We start from the raw sequence: 18,960 nt of genomic DNA, 5'->3' as shown, positions 1-18,960 counted from the left end.
ACTTTTACTCATATCTCACAGCTTCTTAAATGGTATACAAAGTTGTGCATTGTTACAAATGTCAGTCCAAATGATCTGCCGAGCATTCAAGTTTTCTAGGAATGGTAACTGATCAGAGGTATTTGTGCAAAATGTGCATTTGTTGCTTTGTCACTTATAAAGCAGTGTGACCTGAGGAAACTGATCAGTGGATGTCAAATGAGCATGATAATGTTTCTTATCTCAGGCCTGTGGTCTGGTGGTGTATCTAGAGTGCCCCTCTGTGTCCAGTGGGGGCTACTACAGCACATTCACAAACATCACCTACAGGTCCACATTATGAAGAGCAGCTGCTGCTAATAAAACATTATTCTTTAGAACCACCTATTTCTTAGTCTTTCAATACAAATAAAAAGAAATGTCCATTTTTAAGCCTAAAAACTAAATTGATATAGTTGGAAAAGGGTCAAAAGGCCAGAGCTAAAACACTGCAAATGTCATCTTTAGTTGTGTGACGTCCTGCTGTCATCTGGCCAATCAGCAGAAGCTGACTGAAAGTGTCCTGTGGTGTCACATGCTAAATTTTATTTTATTTTTATATGCGCCATTTTCATTTTAGCTTTTCAAATATTTCTGTATAGCTTTAGCTAATGTTTTTTTTTATTTAATTTTTAGTTTTAATAATTCATCTTAAACTTATTTATTTCATTTACATTTTCATCTATTTGTAATATTTACTACATAGCTTTATTTAAATTACTGAAAAATATTTTTTTATTTAGTTTTAGCTTTAGTTAAAAATAACAGTTTTAAAAAGTATTTTGGTAATTCTTTTGTTTAACTCATGTATATACTGGGAGATTAAATGGAAAATGTTTCTTTTAAAATAATTAATTAATTTGTCATGCAGAAACATTGTGAAAAATAAAACTGAAGTGAAATTCTGATACTTGCTATAAACTTTAACCAAAAATTTTGATGTCCATTAAAAAAAAACACACATTGAAGATGTCAGTTACTCCGTTGCAAAACTGTTGAGTTGAAAGCAATTCTAAGTCGCAGTGTGATCAATCCAATACAATGACAGAGAACTAACTGAATGAAAAAGCATCTAATCCTGTTGCTGTCTCCACGCTCTTTTTCACTTTAGTGAATACTTTGAATGAGCTGTTAGCTGGCAAAGCTCAATCTGAGTGAAACTGTCAGGCGTGACAAACTGTGAATATCTTCTGGTTTGGTAGAGAGCCTGAAAGCTGTCAGTTTAGCCATCTTTAAACCTCTGTATTACTTAGCTGACTGTTTATCCTCATGATCAAAAAATACAAGCATTTGGTCATAAAAATATCTTGGTAAGTTTAACCCTGAAATTTCGAACTGAAAAAAATAATAATTTTTGACTTCATTGGAATGCAATACAAAACTTGGTAAAGCTTTTGGCATTTGCTATGTGAAGAAAAAAATCACGGACATGATTTGAAAGGTTAAAAAAGTTGTCACACTTGTACTGTTCACAGTCAAAAATGATTGGGAATGAATGTAAGTGAATTTCATCAATAGTGGAAATGTTTGAGCACCCGCAAAAAATCTTACTGAAAGGTTTTCGAGATTTCAAACTCAAATTTGGAACACAGCTTGTTAAATTGTATAGCTTTGATTTTCATGTTCTCAGTTTTAGAGTAAAACATGGTTTGGAAAATATTTAATTCATATAAAATTAAGAAATATTTCTGTGCATAATAATAAACTCAGTTTTTTTTCTTTCATCACTTCAATAATTCTGCAATGTTTCTTCTTTAAAAAGAGACCAAACTTCAGACTGTGCTCCAAAGCATTTCAGATTTACAACAGTTTAATCTAAAAATTTCATTTTCAGGTCTACTGTTTGCTCAAAACGTGGTTGACGGATAATAAATGCATCATAACTATCACAAACCATGGTGAGAAGTCACAGATGACTACATTAAATCTCATTCATTCATTTGTTTGTTTGTCAGTGGTTAACAGGATCATCTGGTCATATTGGTTCATATTGAGCTTTTATTTTGAAATCCACGTCTCAACATTCCTTGGTCCCAACATTAAAGTCACATTGAAATCAAAATTAACAGTTGTTATTTGATATGAAATTTTCATCGATTTATATTTGCCACAGACTCTGTATTGAAAAACCCCATCATAAAAACCCTTTGGAAAATCTAGTCTTCTGGATTATTCATGCAGGTAATTATTTATTTAAACTCATTCAAAGGTATTACTTTATTAAATCTGTTATTCAGTTATTTGTCATATTTTTAAATCAGTTGCTACATATACATTACAAGATAGAGAAGAAAAGATGATAAAGATTCAGACTGATTTGTGTGAGAAAAAAAAAACTTTATTATAGGCTACAGAAAATTATTTTTATTAGTGTTTTTGTTAATAATCTTACTAAATCATCTAGTCATGTGATGCCAACACATCCCTGAAGGCGCTACCCGCTCCATGTAAATTAAAACTACAGAAAACAGTCTGTCTTCATATCCTGAAAATGTATATAATAATAATAATAATAATAATAATAATAACAAAATTGTATCTGTTTAAAATTTTCTGATTAGTCTAATTACTGTGTGCATGTTTACAACAGGTGTCAGAAAGCCCGCGGGAGCCTCTTTGAAAGTTTAATAGCTTTATTTCTCAACTTCACAATAAGAACTGTCAATCACGCTTAGAGTCTTATCCACGTGACCTCCAAAATCTGAGCTCGCAGTTTCACTTTAAGAAGCATGTAAACAAAGGCTCTTTTCGGCGGCGGCTGTCCGTCGTAACGGGATTCACGAAGCCCCCGGCGAACATCTGGCTTTATCACGACGTGCGTCAATTGCGTAAATGTTCCCGTGATCGTGGGCATTCGCGCGCATGCTCAATGTCAGGGGGAGTGAGAGGAGCATGAATGGAGCAAAATGGCGGATCATGTGCAGGTAAGTAAATGATTTTGTTTTGTTTTTATTAAATTAATGAAATATGATCCACTGCAGTCTAATGACAGATCACGAGGCTTGTTTCGGCGATGCGCGTGTGTTGGTTTTAAATGCATGCGTCTCGCGGCTGGAGAAGTTGACTCGCGTGCTTTATTGGATGCGATTATCAAGTGTTGACTTGTGGCCTGTCATCATGTTGATTTTAACTCTGTGATCCAGGCTAACATACAACTCTGCAGCATGGGTGAAAGTTGTTTTTAAGCCAAATGTAAGGTATTTTATATTGAGCAGCAGAGATGGTAGACCCCGGGAGATAGTTTCTATTAAATCGCATGTAACTCTATAGCAACAGTGATGTTCTACATTGTAAACAAGGCAACATCCCTCATTCAGCCGCTTGCCATGCAATGAATACACCGGCCTTGTAAACTCATGCGATAGTAACCCGAGCTCAGCGAGGCTTTTTCCAAGAGAATAGCTTCTCGGTGAGCCCAAAGGCCTATTTGCACGCGGTTATCTGTCATTGTGTAATTGCTGGACGCAAATGTGCCCGGTTCGCTGAGCTCTCTCGCTGTTAGCCTGTAGCTCGCGTGCTAACTCACGAGATTCTCCCGCGCGCCGCCTCGTCAAACCAAAAGCCCGACTAGAAACTATTTTTTTTCTCAAAATTATTAAAACGCTATGCACATTAACATCTCCTGAGAATTTTAAATGGGTAACAGAGTTTAAAGACATACAAATATAAATTACTATTTTTTTTATCAGCTGTAGTGGTTAAGAACAGTTGAATGACTGTGATGTCAGCACTATTCACTGTTTTGTAATGCATGTCATATTTAATGTTTTATTTTCTTTATGAGTGTTTATTAGTCGACATGTTGTTACATTTACTAAAATGCATGTCGTTTCACTGGTATTTAATAAGACTGTCCTGATAACGATCTTTGATAACTGAGGGGTTATTAAGGCCAACTTGGCAACCCAAGTCGTCTTGGGTGTAATAGACAGTTAAAGTCCGCTCAGAAATCAAAATAAATTTATATTTTTCTACCCCTTACTTTCCTCTGACTGGTTCCCGAACACATCCATAGTTAACAGTATTTTTGGACGTTACTGGAGCGTTAAACGCTAACGTTAGCGTGTTTTCAGACGGCCCCTGCTTGTCATCTGTCAGCTTGTAAAAAGCTGCTACACATCACAAATGACAAGACAGGTCATATTCGAGGGAAAGAGTTAAGGACGTTAAACACAGTGTTGAATAACTACATATTCCCATTAAATGTAATCAGGTGGGGTACAGTGCTTGTGTTAACCTGACTCTCATGTGCTCAGGCAACAGTAAACATGATCTTTCCAGTGTTGTTGTCTCGCGTCCTGTTACTCTGTAGGTGATGAAGAAGCCTTTTCATTTGCAGTAATAGATTATTAATTACCACCGGAGCAGCTTTGTGTCTTAAAATCCGTTTGAGTGTTGCCGATCGCACCTTGGGTGGCGTACCATGCTTGTTTTAGACCTAAACCAACCTAAAAAATGGTTCAGTGTATGTTTGTTTACATAATTATACAGAACATGTTGTGAGGTTAGTAGGTTGTTATGACTCGACAGTATTTCTTACGCGTTTAGCAGCTTTAAACTTTTAGTTTATTGTAAAATTGTAATTCAGAATTGTTTAGGTACACTTAAATGTTTAATGCAGAATGCTTAAAGCATGTTAATAGTTGGCGGCAAAATGTTGTGGGTAGGTACAAACTGTTTGATGGTGGTTATTGATGTTAGTTGATTTAGTAAAAACCAATACATGTGTTCATTTTGGGCTTTTTAAACTTGGAGGCGTCTTATCTTTCCTGTGCAGTTGCTTGGAAATACAGCTTGCATTTTATCTAGTTTTTTTTCTTGTATGTTAAGGGGTCCTCCCTGTTCTTTTAAAGACTCTTGATTCAGTTATCAGCAGGTTGCATCAAGCATATGCATCAAGCATTGACATAAAAAAACAGCTTGAAGTTGTGGAACGCACAAGAAAGTTTAAACTGTTCAAGTATTAAAGTGTTTATTTAACAAGGGATTTAACATTTGAGTGCAAAAAAATAGTTCTGAGTTCATTAGTTCAGAATTCGTGAGCATAATAAACTTGATGTTTTTCATTAAGGCTGTGCATTTGTTGCATCTGCTGTTTTTCTGCTGATGCTGGTTTTGTATAGTTATGCTCCACAGGGAACAAAGAACTGTTTAGAGGCTTGTTGCTGCATATCACGGGTTAGCTCTTTCATTGCTCCTCTATGTATCACCGAAGTGTTTCGCTGACTTTTTTTCCAGTCACTCACCATATAGTCTTTCATGCATTCGTGAACCAGATACTCCCTCGGTGACCTAGAACAATAACTTGTGGATGAGATGTCTGTGCATTAATTTGCTCAATGGAACATTAGGGTCTAGTTTTTCATAAACCTGATGTTTGATGTTGTGATTGTACAAGAAGATACTAAAGCTCTCTGTCTTAAGATTATTAGACGTAGGGTACAGCTTTAGTTTGGACATGAATGATATTTCAAGTTGCCAGTTTGTTGAGGAGTTGCGCTATTACAGTTTTAACAACTAGAACAATTTAATGACACTAAAACTGTCATTTGGTGTAATCAAGTAAAATTAATAACAGATTTCCCTAAAACCTTGTATGCGTCATTATCAATGTTTTCAGAAAATATTAACATTTTAAAAATAACGATTTATGGTAAAAGTATTTTTATAAAAATATTGTGAGTTACTAATTTATAACAGTTTTTTGTTGGAGTTGCACCACATGACTAGCCTTGACATAAACGGGTCAAAATATTTGATATTTTGGGATACTTATCGATTTGGACGCTTATGATTTGGCATACAAAAGTTTAGTTAAAGCAGTTTTGTCAAAATTATATTTTCAAGAAATGATTAAAGATTGTCCTGCTACTTTTAACTTTAGTCACCCTGACATTTTTTATTTTTTTAATGTATCCCCTAAATAAGTATCGAAATAGATTTGAATGCATATACTAGAAACATGCTTCAGTCTGTATAGTTGTATTTAAGTTGTTGTATGAATTTCATTTACGAATTTTTGATTAAAAAGATAGATGTGGATAGATGAAACTCATTGGCCACTTGAATACTAACGCATCTCTGCAAGTAGACTTTGTAGGACTTAGTTTATAAAAATAGTTGTTTAGACGTAGCAGTTTTATTGATTCCTCACTCAAATATGCTCTGAATGTCTTTTGCTGACACTAAACTCACGTGGGTCTCTTTTCCAGAGCCTAGCCCAGCTAGAGATCCTGTGCAAGCAGCTATATGAGACCACAGACACCAGCACACGTCTACAGGCCGAGAAAGCTCTGGTGGAGTTCACCAACAGTCCCGACTGTCTGAGTAAATGCCAGTTGTTGCTGGAAAGCGGAAGTGTAAGAATTAAACTTTTTGAAAACTGTGAAGAAGAGGACATCTGAGTTTTATCTGACAACAGTTTTCTCAAAAATCCTAGTCCGTGAGTTTGAGTTAAGCGGCTGTTTAACTTGACACTGTATTTGTAAAATCTTTACAGTCCTCGTACTCGCAGTTGTTGGCTGCAACATGTCTCTCCAAGTTGGTGTCTCGTACAAGCAATCCACTTCCTCTGGAGCAGCGTATTGACATTCGTAAGTTTATCAGGTCAGCCATGAGATCCATGCAAAGACTACATTTTAAAAGAATTGTCTCATTGGTTCCTCAGGAAATTATGTTCTTAACTATCTGGCGACGCGGCCGAAGCTTGCTGCCTTCGTGACACAAGCCCTGATCCAGCTCTATGCCAGAATCACCAAGCTTGGCTGGTTTGACTGCCAAAAGGAAGATTACATCTTCAGGAATGTCATTGTCGATGTGACGAGGTTCCTGCAGGTATGGTCCATTTTATAGTATTATTAGAAGATATTATATTCTTCAGAGTAATACTACTTGGAAATATATATATATATATTTTTTGTCACATCTTTAAGACAAGTAGGAACACGTGAAAATTACATTTTTGATGTTCATCTGAATAAAAAATATACATTTGTAGCAATTCGCATGCATTTACCTTGCATTTAATGCAACAGTTTACATAAGAATAGTTGGTAGCACTTTATTTTACAGTCCTGTTCCTCATGTACATACTATGTACTTATTATAGTAATTACAATAACTATGTAATAACTAGGTACTAACCCTGAACCTACCCCTAAACCTAACCCTACCCCATGTAGTTATCTTGTGTTACCAGAACTTTCTTAGATAAATACACTATAAGTACATGTAAGTACACATACTGTAAAATAAAGTGCAACCGAATAGTTTTATAAACCATTTACACAGTGATGTATTGCTCATGTTTAATGAACAAGGACATATGTCCTGACAAAGTTCAAGGTGATTTTGATAATTGCATCAAAAATATCAAACAAGATGTTGCCCATGGACGACTTGTATTTTGTAGACCATCAATAATCTATTAACTAGTTGTTTATAAGCATGCATATTACTAGCATACTGGCTATTTATTAGTACTTATAAAGCGCATATTAATGCCTTATTCTACATGATCATATTTTAGATTTTGTTTTATATTTTAGATGCGATTATCAAAATCACGTTGAACTTTGTGAAAAAAAATTCCCTCATTTATCATGAAACGAGCAAGAAATTTGTCAATGGTTTCTAAAACCATTCTTATATAATGTGTTTTATTAAATGCAAGGAAAACGCATCCATTTCCGCAGAAATGATTTATGAGCAAATTACACAAATGCAATCTGCAAAAACTATTTTCACAAATGAGGACCTTTAAATGTAACTAGTCTAAAGAAGCATTTTGTGGTTAAAATTCAAACAGTTGCAGTTGGCATCTGTGTTTTCTCTTTAGTGTTTCATTTTTAGTCGAAAATGACAAGTTCATCACTGAAGTGGAGTTGTCTCATGTGAAGTGTTTGTTACTCACACTCTCATACTCAGCATGATGGCATAATCGATGACACTGCATGTATAAGTCAACAATTGTTTGTTAAATTTGAGCAATGTTCCAGAAGTTATGCAGTTGTTTTTGTCTGAAACGTATTTACTTTCAGGATAGTGTTGAACACTGCATCATAGGAGTCACAATCCTTTCCCAGTTAACCAATGAGATTAACCAAGTAAGTTTCTACACTCACACTGTGTCTTCATTTAGTCTGAAAGTCACCTGAAAGATAAATGACTTATTCCTAGATTCTCCTTTCGATTCTCCAGGCGGACTCAACGCATCCACTTACAAAACATAGAAAGATTGCGTCATCGTTTCGAGATTCCTCTTTGTTTGACATCTTCACCCTCTCCTGCAACCTCCTCAAGCAGGTACGACTAATGCTTCAGAGACTGCACAATATATACAATATACTGTCTATATATTCTCCTTCACAACCGCTAAACCAGCCTGCTTGGGATTTTTGTCAAGGGCTCAGTGAATTGTTCTGTATGTCTGCAGGCATCTGGGAAGAACTTGAATCTAAATGACGAGAGCCAGCATGGGCTCCTCATGCAGCTACTCAAACTGGCCCACAATTGCCTCAACTTCGATTTCATCGGTACATCCACCGATGAGTCCTCCGATGATCTGTGCACCGTCCAGATCCCCACCAGCTGGAGATCAGGTGATCCGAGGGTTTTTGGCAACATATGAAGCAACTGTGTTTCAGTAGTTGTTTAAAGATTTTGTAAAATTCTAAATGGAATATTTTTAATCTTCTGTAGAACTGCTTCTATATTCAAGATTTATTGATAAAAAGGTGTCTTTCTCTCTCTCTCTCTCTCTCTCTCTCTCTCTCTCTCTCTGTTTTCTGGTTGGCTATTGTGACTTTAGATTTTTTTTTTATTATTATTATTCAGCAAGCTAGGACACATTAAATTGATCAAAAGTGCCAGTAAAGAAATGTATAATGTTACAAAAGATTTCCATTTCAAATAAATGTATTTGTTTTAAATTTGCTTTTTCAAAATATTTTCTTTTTAAAAAAAATGATCGTGGTTTCCCGTGTTGCATTATTTAGTGATTTCTCTCTCTTCTGCAGCCTTTTTGGATTCCTCAACCTTGCAGCTGTTTTTTGATTTGTATCATTCCATCCCTCCCTCGCTGTCCCCCTTGGTGAGTGTCAGACAGACAGCATGACATGAGTGTGAAGAGAAACAAGCCTCTGCCTCGTAGATAATGTCAAGACTCTCCCAATAATAATGTGAACAGTTTAGTATTAAATGTGCTGTTTGCCTTTCAGGTTTTGTCTTGTCTAGTCCAAATAGCATCTGTCCGGCGGTCTCTCTTCAACAACGCAGAGCGAGCCAAGTTCCTCTCCCTTTTAGTAGACGGTGTGAAGAGAATATTGGAGAACCCTCAAGTATGCCGTCTGTCCGGATGTTACTTCTAGGAATAATTACTCTCATTGTATTGTTTAGATAATATTAACATAAAGTTGAATTGATTGGCAGAGTTTGTCAGACCCAAACAACTACCATGAGTTCTGTCGACTGCTGGCTCGACTCAAGAGTAACTATCAGCTGGGAGAGCTGGTCAAAGTGGAGAACTACCCCGAGGTCATAAGACTGATTGCTAACTTCACCGTTACTAGTCTGCAGGTGAGTGAACGACTTTGCGTGCTAAACATAAAGCTAATATATGATTTCTACAGAAGTTGAACCAGCTTGACTGCTGTTTTCTGTTCATTTGCTGATGAAATCAAGTGAATGTGAGAAATTGGCATTTTAAAGACTGATAACTGTGGTGTGTCCCAGCACTGGGAGTTTGCGCCCAACAGTGTGCACTATCTGCTGAGCCTGTGGCAGCGGTTGGCGGCATCTGTCCCTTATGTGAAAGCCACGGAGCCCCACATGCTGGAGACCTACACCCCTGAGGTGACCAAGGCCTACATCACGTCCCGTCTAGAGTCCGTGCACATCATTCTGAGGTAAAGTGAGCACTACTTGAACTCACGGTAATCTCCGATGTCTTAAATGTGTGAATATACAATATCCATTCTATGCAGGGATGGTCTTGAAGACCCCTTGGATGATGCTGGCTTGGTGCAACAGCAGCTGGACCAGCTGTCTACTATCGGCCGGTGTGAGTATGAGAAGACCTGCGCCCTGCTGGTCCAGCTCTTCGATCAGTCGGCCCAGTCGTACCAGGAGCTGCTGCAGTCCACCAACTCCAGCACAATGGACATCGCAGTGCAGGAGGGTGAGCTTGAAACAGAACCTGATATACAAATCAATATATTGCATTATGACTTAACATCACAATGCTTCTGTTACGTGTGTGTTGTCCAGGTCGTTTGACGTGGCTAGTGTACATCATTGGCGCAGTCATTGGAGGAAGAGTATCCTTCGCCAGCACAGATGAGCAGGATGCCATGGATGGGGAGCTTGTGTGTCGGTGAGGAATCGCCACAATGATTTGTCTATTCTGACAGAATTAGATGGGCTAATTGAATTCGCAAAATTATTTTTTTTCAGTAGGTAATACTTACATAAAAGCTGAAATACCCCGGGACACAAAGCACTGCATAACGTTTTGTTTTTGACACCCTCTTGTCACGAGAATGAAGAAAGTTGAACAGTATTTACATATTTTCAAAAGACCATTGAGATATTTGTATTCATGATAATAGAGAGTCGGTTCCAGATTTTTCCTTTACTCACAAAATAGTCTGGTCATGAGTGCCACCAAGTTGTAGTTTTATGTAACAGCAGAGGCTCTGTGACCAAATGTCTTATTGGTTGGCTGTTTTTTGTTCTCAGTGCAGTTGGAAAAAATTAGAACACCTGTGTGTGTGTGTGTGTGTAGATGGATAGACAGACAGATAGATAGATGTATATGAAAATTTAATTAAAATGTTTGTTGTGTTGAGTTTTCACACAAAAAAAAAATGTTTTTGTGTGAACAACAAAATATAACATTTTTAGAAGTTAACTTTTAAAAGCAAATAATTTAACACTGTTAAATGTTATCTTTAGCAAATAAAATAAAAAAAAGTTTTTCACGCTATACTGTACTAATTGTGTTTTTTTCACATATAGTATTTAAGAAAACATTTATGGACAGTTTTTTTTACTTTTAATTTATTTCTAGTTGTAAAACAAAAAAGTCAGGAGATCATGTTGTTCTCGCTTCTCATTGTTGGTTTCTTTACTTTTGTGTGTGTGTGTGTGTGTCATTTTCAGAGTTCTGCAGTTAATGAACCTCACAGACTCGCGGCTGGCTCAAGCAGGAAATGAGAAGCTCGAGTTGGCCATGCTCAGTTTCTTTGAGCAGTTTCGCAAAATCTACATCGGTGACCAGGTGCAAAAATCATCAAAGGTAATTCTAGTTATTTTGTAATTCGTCTGTCTGTGCGAGTGTGAACTTCAAGCTGTGGTTTGTTTAGACAACTAATCTAAAACAAAAACAACAAATCAGCTAGCAGTAAATTAATTATTGATCTCTCGTAACATTCACAGGGGTTTGCCTATGAACGCTCAGAATGGATGAAATTTGTGAATGTGTTGAATGTGTCTGGACTTTGATAAGAAGCAGTCGATTGAGCTTTTTGCATGCTTAGTAGACTTCTTTTTTTGGGGTGGGGGTTATGTTGGAGATGACCGTGTCCTGTCTCAACTAACCGGAAAGCTGAAGTTTTCTCTCCTGTTGCTCAGATTCCAAACTGTGAACAGAGAAGATAAGTGCACATAGAAAGACTAGCGATTCCTCTGAACCTGGCTTTAGTTCTGCTTTAACCTGTTGTCCTTTACCTTGGAATTGAACACCTTAAAATTCCCTCTCCTGTTAAAGTGTACCATTTGTGCAAAAACTATTGCAAAGTCTGATTTGGAGAATTGTCCCAAATGACACACTTAATTTGGACCATAGGGATATAGATTTCAGAGTACTGTTACCCAGCAGCCCATGCAGCAAAGTGTAGACTCAGAGGATTGTGCCATTTGGGACTGGACTATAATCAGAACTCGACAATAAGGATTATTTGCTTGCTTCCAAGATTTTAGAGCCTTGTGGTTAGTGCGCCTACATATACAGCACAATTGAGCTCACGGCGACCCGAGTTTGATTCCCATCTTGAGGTCCTATGCGGATCCCACTATGTTTGTGTATATATCCATACAGTATACAAGTATTTATGTACAGTGTGTATGTATACTGAATTTGTCAATAAATGTTGAATTTAATGTTTTCACTTGGAAATTAAATTGACCTGCCTTTTCCCTCTTTTCTGACCAAATCGATGTAGTTTTTGGATTTGTGAGAACCCCTGTGATTTGTCATATTTGCTTGCTTCTCGAGGCCTTATATATATCACCCAGTTTTTTTAGTAGTTTAACACATAACATGTTATAAAATAGATTGTTCAAGCTACAACGCAAAGCACCAGTTCGGGATGAATACAAGATGAGAGGAAATAATATACTTTTGTTTGATCCCTAGTTATATCGAAGACTATCAGAGGTTCTTGGCTTGAATGATGAGACCATGGTACTCAGTGTTTTCATTGGGAAAATGTGAGTATGTAATAAGTGATGGGTATAATTAACATAAAACCTAGTTTTGACAAAAAAAAAATTCCACAAAAAAAACATTTAATGTAGAGTTTTGTTTTAATGCAGAATCACCAACTTGAAGTACTGGGGACAGTGTGAACCAATCACATCGAAGACACTACAGCTGCTCAATGACCTCTCGATTGGATATCCTTACACGCATGTTGCTGGTTAAAATGTAAAAAAATATTAGCATTGTTATTGAGGATGATGGACTGTGAATTAATGTAAATGTATAAAATGGTCCGTGATGTATTTGACAGTGAATGTGTTCTTGTCTGTTTCCTTAACATTAATTCTCACATATAGCAGTGTAAGAAAACTTGTGAAGCTCACTGCTGTCCAGTTCATGCTAAACAACCACACGGTAAGTGTCCAACCTGAGCCTTTCTCCTCCTCAACTCCACTTCAGCTCTATTTGTCCTTGAAGCAAAATTAAGTTAATTATCTAGTTGTTGTTTTTTTTACTGTTCTTTGTTTCTGGAGTTACTTTAACAAGCTGACAGTGTCTTGTTTTCCTTCGGTGTGACAGAGCGAGCACTTTTCTTTCCTGGGTGTGAACAATCAGGCCAACCTTAGTGACATGAGGTGCCGGACCACTTTCTACACAGCCTTGGGAAGACTTCTCATGGTAGATTTGGGTAAGGGTGTACCTGTAGAAGTATCTATAGAGATAGCATACAAGTGTCATGTAAAAAGGACATCTTAAGAGACATTCTGTGTCTTTGACAGGTGAGGACGAGGACCAGTTTGAACAGTTCATGCTTCCTCTTACTGCTGCATTCGAGGCCATTGCTCAGATGTTCAGCACCAACACCTTCAATGAACAAGAAGCAAAAGTCTGATGTTATATTGTTTATCATACAACCTCAGTGTGGCATGAAACATTTGCAAAATACCTCATGTTTTCTTATTTGTTGTGTATTTGTTTTCTTCAGAGGACTTTAGTAGGACTGGTGAGAGATCTGCGGGGAATTGCCTTTGCCTTTAATGCCAAGACCAGCTTTATGATGCTCTTTGATTGGATGTATCCTTAAATTTACATTTATTTGTTTGTTTATATGTTTATTATATTGGTGTAATTTTATTTATTTTATTTGTCTTTTGTGTAATTATTTGTTTTTGTTACCTTTTTTTGTTTATTTTAATCTTTTCATTTGTTTATGGAATTGTGTAATTGTTTTTTTCTGTAATTGTTTTGTGTAATTTATTAGTTTTTGTTTTCTTTTTTGTCTATTTGCATGTTTGCCTTCATTTGTTCAATTGTTTGTAATTGTTTTATTTCTGTAATTATTTAGTTTGTTTTTTCACTTTATTGTTTTTATTTAGTTTGTTTTGTGCGTCTGTTCATTTATGTTGTGTAATTATTTCTTTATTTGTGTTATGTTTTTTTATATATTTATTTTGTGTAATTGTTTATTTGTTCACATTTTTGTGTTTGTTTGTTTGTGTATATATATTTATTTTATTGTTTTCATTAATTTATGTTTATTTATTATAAGTTTATTTAAAAATGTAAGAAAATAATAAGTAAATTATATTAAACTAATCTCTTAGGTTAATTCAGATTGAATGCCCATTTTGATGTGCTCCTTAACAGATCTTAGTTACCCCTCTTACATGCCCATCTTACAGAGGGCAATAGAGCTCTGGTACCATGTACCTGCCTGCACCACACCGGTCCTCAAACTCATGGCTGAGCTCGTCCACAACAGGTAGGCTATGTTACATTTCACATGTGTCCTTTAGAGCTGAGTTTAAAGGTTGTGCATGTATGTTCTCTGGCTTATATTGTGTGTGTGTTTTTGTTGTTGTTTTTTTTCACATGAAGGTCACAGAGATTACAGTTTGATGTGTCGTCACCGAATGGAATCCTGCTGTTCAGGGAAACCAGCAAGATGATTACAACATATGGTACAAACTCCCCTATAATAACCCAGTTTTCATGTTTCAGTGAGCTGTTCCCCCGGTATGGTGTAGCTGTATTAAATATTGAAAACTTCAATTGAATTATCATCGTAATAGTAATGGCATTTATCCACTTAAAGGGAATCGGATCCTGACGCTGGGTGAGGTGCCAAAAGATCAGGTGTACGCGCTGAAACTGAAGGGAATCTCCATTTGTTTCTCCATGCTGAAAGCCGTATTAAGTGGCAACTATGTCAACTTCGGCGTCTTCCGTCTGTATGGAGATGACGCCTTGGACAATTCCCTGCAGACCTTCATTAAGCTGCTCTTGTCCATCCCTCACAGTGACCTGCTGGTAAAAATCATCAGCTGTCAGCTTTAGGATTGTGTCCTTCAGCATTCAGATTGATTGGTTTGTCCTTGTTCTTCCAGGACTATCCAAAGCTCAGTCAGTCTTACTACTCTCTTCTGGAGGTGCTAACCCAAGACCATATGAACTTCATCGCCAGCCTGGAACCTCATGTGGTCATGTACATCCTGTCCTCCATATCAGAGGGGCTCACAGCACTTGGTAAGGACCTTCTCATCATTGTTTTTTTTTTTGTGTGTGTATGTGTAGCTTCCTCTTTTACACTCTTTAATCTCACAAACTCTCCTGCAGTTCCACTGTGGACTCCTAGGTGCTTGTGATCCTTTAAACCAGAACTGTTTCTGTTTGTCTCACTCCAGACACAATGGTATGCACTGGTTGCTGCTCAAGCTTGGACCACATAGTTACTTATCTATTCAAGCAGCTGTCCCGCAGCACAAAGAAACGAGCGGCGCCCATGGCCCAGGAGAGCGACCGCTTCCTTCACATAATGCAACAGCACCCCGAGATGATCCAGCAGGTGAGCTCAGGCTTCGAAAGCCCTTAGATTAAAAAATACAAATAAATCATCAAATAAACACTTGTTTTTAATAATTTAGTGTTTCGTCATATTTAAAGCATAAGAGGAACAAAATAGGTAATTTTGACAGCCATTTATGTCCGTTATAAACTATATTTCCCTTGTGTATGTCTATCAAATACTTCTACATTTTGAAATGTATTGGAGATACTTGATCTGACATGATTTCTCACAATCTTATCCAGATGCTGTCCACAGTGTTGAATATCATCATTTTTGAAGATTGTAGGAATCAGTGGTCCATGTCCCGGCCGCTGCTTGGCTTGATTCTACTCAATGAGAAGGTATGTGATCGATTTTTTTTTAAAAGACTCTTATGCTCACAATGGCTGCATTTGTTTTAATCAGAAATACTGTAAAATAGTGGAATACTCTTACAATTGAAAATAATTTTTCTATTTGAATATAGTTTAATATTTATCTGTGTGATGACAACACCAGAATCCGTCCTCCAGTCTTCAGTGTATGGGATCCTTCAGAAATCATTCTGATATGCTGATTGGCTGCATTGTGTTTGTAGTATTTTGCAGATTTGAGGAACAGCATTGTGAACAGCCAACCACCAGAAAAGCAGCAAGCCATGCATTTATGCTTTGAAAATCTCATGGAGGGCATAGAGCGAAACTTGCTAACCAAAAACAGAGACCGGTAATTTGATTTACTTACACATTTTTGTCTTACTGTATAATGGTTAATTCTTTTATTTATTATTATTATTATTAAATAATGCTGACACTTGAACAGACAGTGGAGGAGGTTTAGATGCTCCAGGTTTAAAGGGTGTGGAAATGAATGTGTCTTTATCATAGCTGAAGGGAACAACAATACGAACAAACAAGCGAACATGACACACAAGTATATTCAAGCAAAACCTAGCATACATTAGTTTTGTGAAACAAAGCAAAACCAATGTTACTCCCCAGTAGCAGGCCTCCCCGCCCCTTGAGTTCTCTCCAGCGCTGGATAGTTGATCCGATATTTATACAGGTCCTGCTTCTTGCCTTATCGTAAGCTGCTTTTGTTATTTATCTTCCATCTCTATCTTTCTGTCGATCGCTCGGCACGGCTAATTTCCGTTCTGTGCACCGAGCGCTCTCTCTTTCACATCATGAGTAGACACGCCCCTTACTGCTGATTTGCTACAAGTGTGATTTGGTACTCGGCCCAACTCGGTTTTCTAAAGCGTTTTTGTAAAAATACATACCCCACCTTTAATGTTTCTCTTTTAAAACAACGTAAAAACTTATTGGCCCACATGTGCACGGAGGTTGCGTAAGAAACCATTACAATCCACAACCACTATCGCAAACAATACAAAAGATGCTTTCATTTAAGCAGAATACCTCAAAAGGAGATCGCTGAACTCCAGCTTCCTTGTATGTCACGTACAATTCATCATACTGTTTGTTGTTGTTCTTCCGATCACTGCGCCTCCGCAGAGAGAGAGTGCGTGTAAATGGTTGCCAGATTGCATAAAGCAAAAAGCTGGCCAGATTAGTGTATCCATTTGACAGAAAAGCTCTGATTATGGGATTTGATCTCGATATCTGGCAACCATAAACATGAACGCTCGCAGAGAGTCTTGTACAGTAGTCTGAAATGTTTTTGCTCCACTTTTTTTTCTTTTTTCAACAAAAATGAAAATGTTTTGCTAGTTTTTGTTGTTTAACTACTTTTTAGTCTAGTCTTTTTCGTCTACGATACTGCATGTTCATTTAGTCTCAACTATCATTTCATGACCTTATTATTGTCTCAATTAACGCTAGTCCAATATATAGTATACATTCTCACTTTATTTAATTTTTTCCCACAGGTTTACACAGAATCTTTCAGTATTTAGAAGAGAAGTCAATGACTCCATGAAGAATTCCACATACGGGGTAAACAGCAACGATATGATGAGCTGACATTCCATAGAGCACCAGGCCCTGCCCACACTCCCACCTGCCCCTGGCCCGGCTGCCGGGGGACCACCGCTGCGCAAGCCTGCACCTCCCACTCCCCGGTCCCTAAAAATACCCCATTACCTCTCTCCCTTCACACCTCCTCCCTCCACCCCTTTATATATATAAATATATATATATATAAACATATAAATATATACATATTTTAATGCCAGTTTCTAGAGGTCATTCTCCTTGACCATACTCTTGTTATTTGGGGCTCAAAGTCCAAAGAGAGAGAAGAGGGTATGGCAGGGGAATGGGTTTGGGGTGTGGGACGGCACCAGTGTGGACTCTAGAGTGGGCGGCACACCTGAACCACTCTTAGGGACAATAGGGTGTGTGTGTGTGTGTGTGTGTGTGTGTGTGTGAGCATGAGTGTGTTGGGAGAGCATGTCTGTGGAAGGACGGGTTATGATGAGCTGGGATACATAGTGCTCTGCTTTTGCCTGCCTTGTATAGAAACACATAAGGAAAAAAAAAAAAGTGTAAATTTTTTTTCATAACATTTTCAACAATGTTTATAATGATTACGATTTAAGACAAATAATGAGTGTGATTGAACATTTTTACAGTCTAGTAAGTTAGTGCAACTGCTGAAGTGTGGGTTTGTCTGTATGGAGAGACTCGTTTATATCTGGGTGACGATGTGGGATTGAGGCGTGAGTGCTGGGATTGACCTCTGTCCACAGAAGGGGCGTGATCAAACGTTGAATAGAATCACAAGTTGTACATTTATTATTTTTTTTCCTCTTCGAATTGACTATGGAACGCAAACAGGAGCTCTGTAAATACACTAAACCTTTTGCGTTAACGTCTTCAGAAGGAATACCGTTTCCCTCGAATCTTTGGCATGATGAAGTCTTGCGTCAACCTTTAGGTCACCTCGACATCCCCACCACCTCCGTCACCGAGGCTGTTCTTAGATCTGCTCACTGCTGGCCTGGGAATGGTCCTAAAATGACCCCATTCCCATTTGAGAACGCACGTGTAACCTTTCCCCTTTTGTCTCTGAAGGGTTCGATCGTATCGTCTGTGGATTTGATTAGATAAAAGTGACTTGGTTGTGGTGAAGTTTCCCTGCTTTTTAACCTCACAGGCTTCCAGTCTCTCGTGGCTTTATTGTTGATCTGGCGTTCTTCAGTAGTGGAGCCTATAGAATGTAGCAGAGTCCTTCAAATAAAAAAGACCCTGGTACTCAAGTCATCGTGACCGGATCACTTTCGACAGTTGTATCTAGCTTTACCCCTTTTTTTTTTTTCTGGATTCGTTTTATTTTGGATAACAGAAAACGCATCAGAATATGGTAGATTTAAACACCGAGGCCGAATGGAGTATATTAGCAACTTGTGCTACTCAACAGATGTTGCTGCTAACTGTTTGTGAAGAACTAGCTCATCTCTTAACCATGTCCAACACTCATGGATGTTCACTTTCTTTTCTTGGTTCCCAGATGTGAATGTGTTTTTCTTGGCGACTGTGTGTTGGGTCCATTGAGTGATAAGGTAGCTGGTTGAATTGTTTGATTGTTTGTTTGGATGTCTGCTACATATAGTGTAAGCATTGTGACTGCAAAATAAACATCATTGGTTTGTACTAGTCTAGTATGTGCA

At 37.5% G+C, this 18,960-nt stretch overlaps 1 protein-coding gene across 2 annotated transcripts; it reads left to right on the top strand.

Moving 5' to 3' along the window:
• Positions 1–2,775: 2,775 nt before the first annotated feature.
• Positions 2,776–18,943, top strand: xpo7 (exportin 7). 2 transcript variants are annotated; one of them, XM_026219666.1, is made up of 28 exons: positions 2,776–2,942; positions 6,231–6,377; positions 6,518–6,611; positions 6,686–6,852; positions 8,058–8,123; positions 8,197–8,322; positions 8,453–8,618; positions 9,036–9,109; positions 9,237–9,356; positions 9,448–9,594; positions 9,751–9,923; positions 10,002–10,195; positions 10,285–10,390; positions 11,179–11,314; positions 12,434–12,507; positions 12,613–12,693; positions 12,850–12,913; positions 13,079–13,187; positions 13,279–13,385; positions 13,485–13,573; positions 14,154–14,261; positions 14,378–14,460; positions 14,595–14,809; positions 14,887–15,025; positions 15,184–15,344; positions 15,590–15,688; positions 15,925–16,052; positions 17,218–18,943. In XM_026219666.1, the coding sequence occupies exons 1-28, from the start codon at positions 2,925–2,927 to the stop codon at positions 17,309–17,311; spliced, it is 3,285 nt and encodes a 1,094-aa protein (XP_026075451.1). In that variant the 5' UTR covers positions 2,776–2,924; the 3' UTR covers positions 17,312–18,943. The 2 variants fall into 2 exon arrangements, with proteins under 2 accessions (XP_026075451.1, XP_026075452.1); XM_026219667.1 differs by having other exon boundaries at positions 2,777–2,942; positions 8,218–8,322.
• Positions 18,944–18,960: the final 17 nt, after the last annotated feature.

The sequence above is a fragment of the Carassius auratus genome, chromosome 35, assembly GCF_003368295.1.
Source record: "Carassius auratus strain Wakin chromosome 35, ASM336829v1, whole genome shotgun sequence".
In the NCBI taxonomy this organism is placed as follows: Eukaryota; Metazoa; Chordata; class Actinopteri; order Cypriniformes; family Cyprinidae; genus Carassius; species Carassius auratus.
The sequence above is the reverse complement of the archived record's forward strand: the minus strand, read 5'-3'. Positions and strand labels throughout refer to the sequence as shown.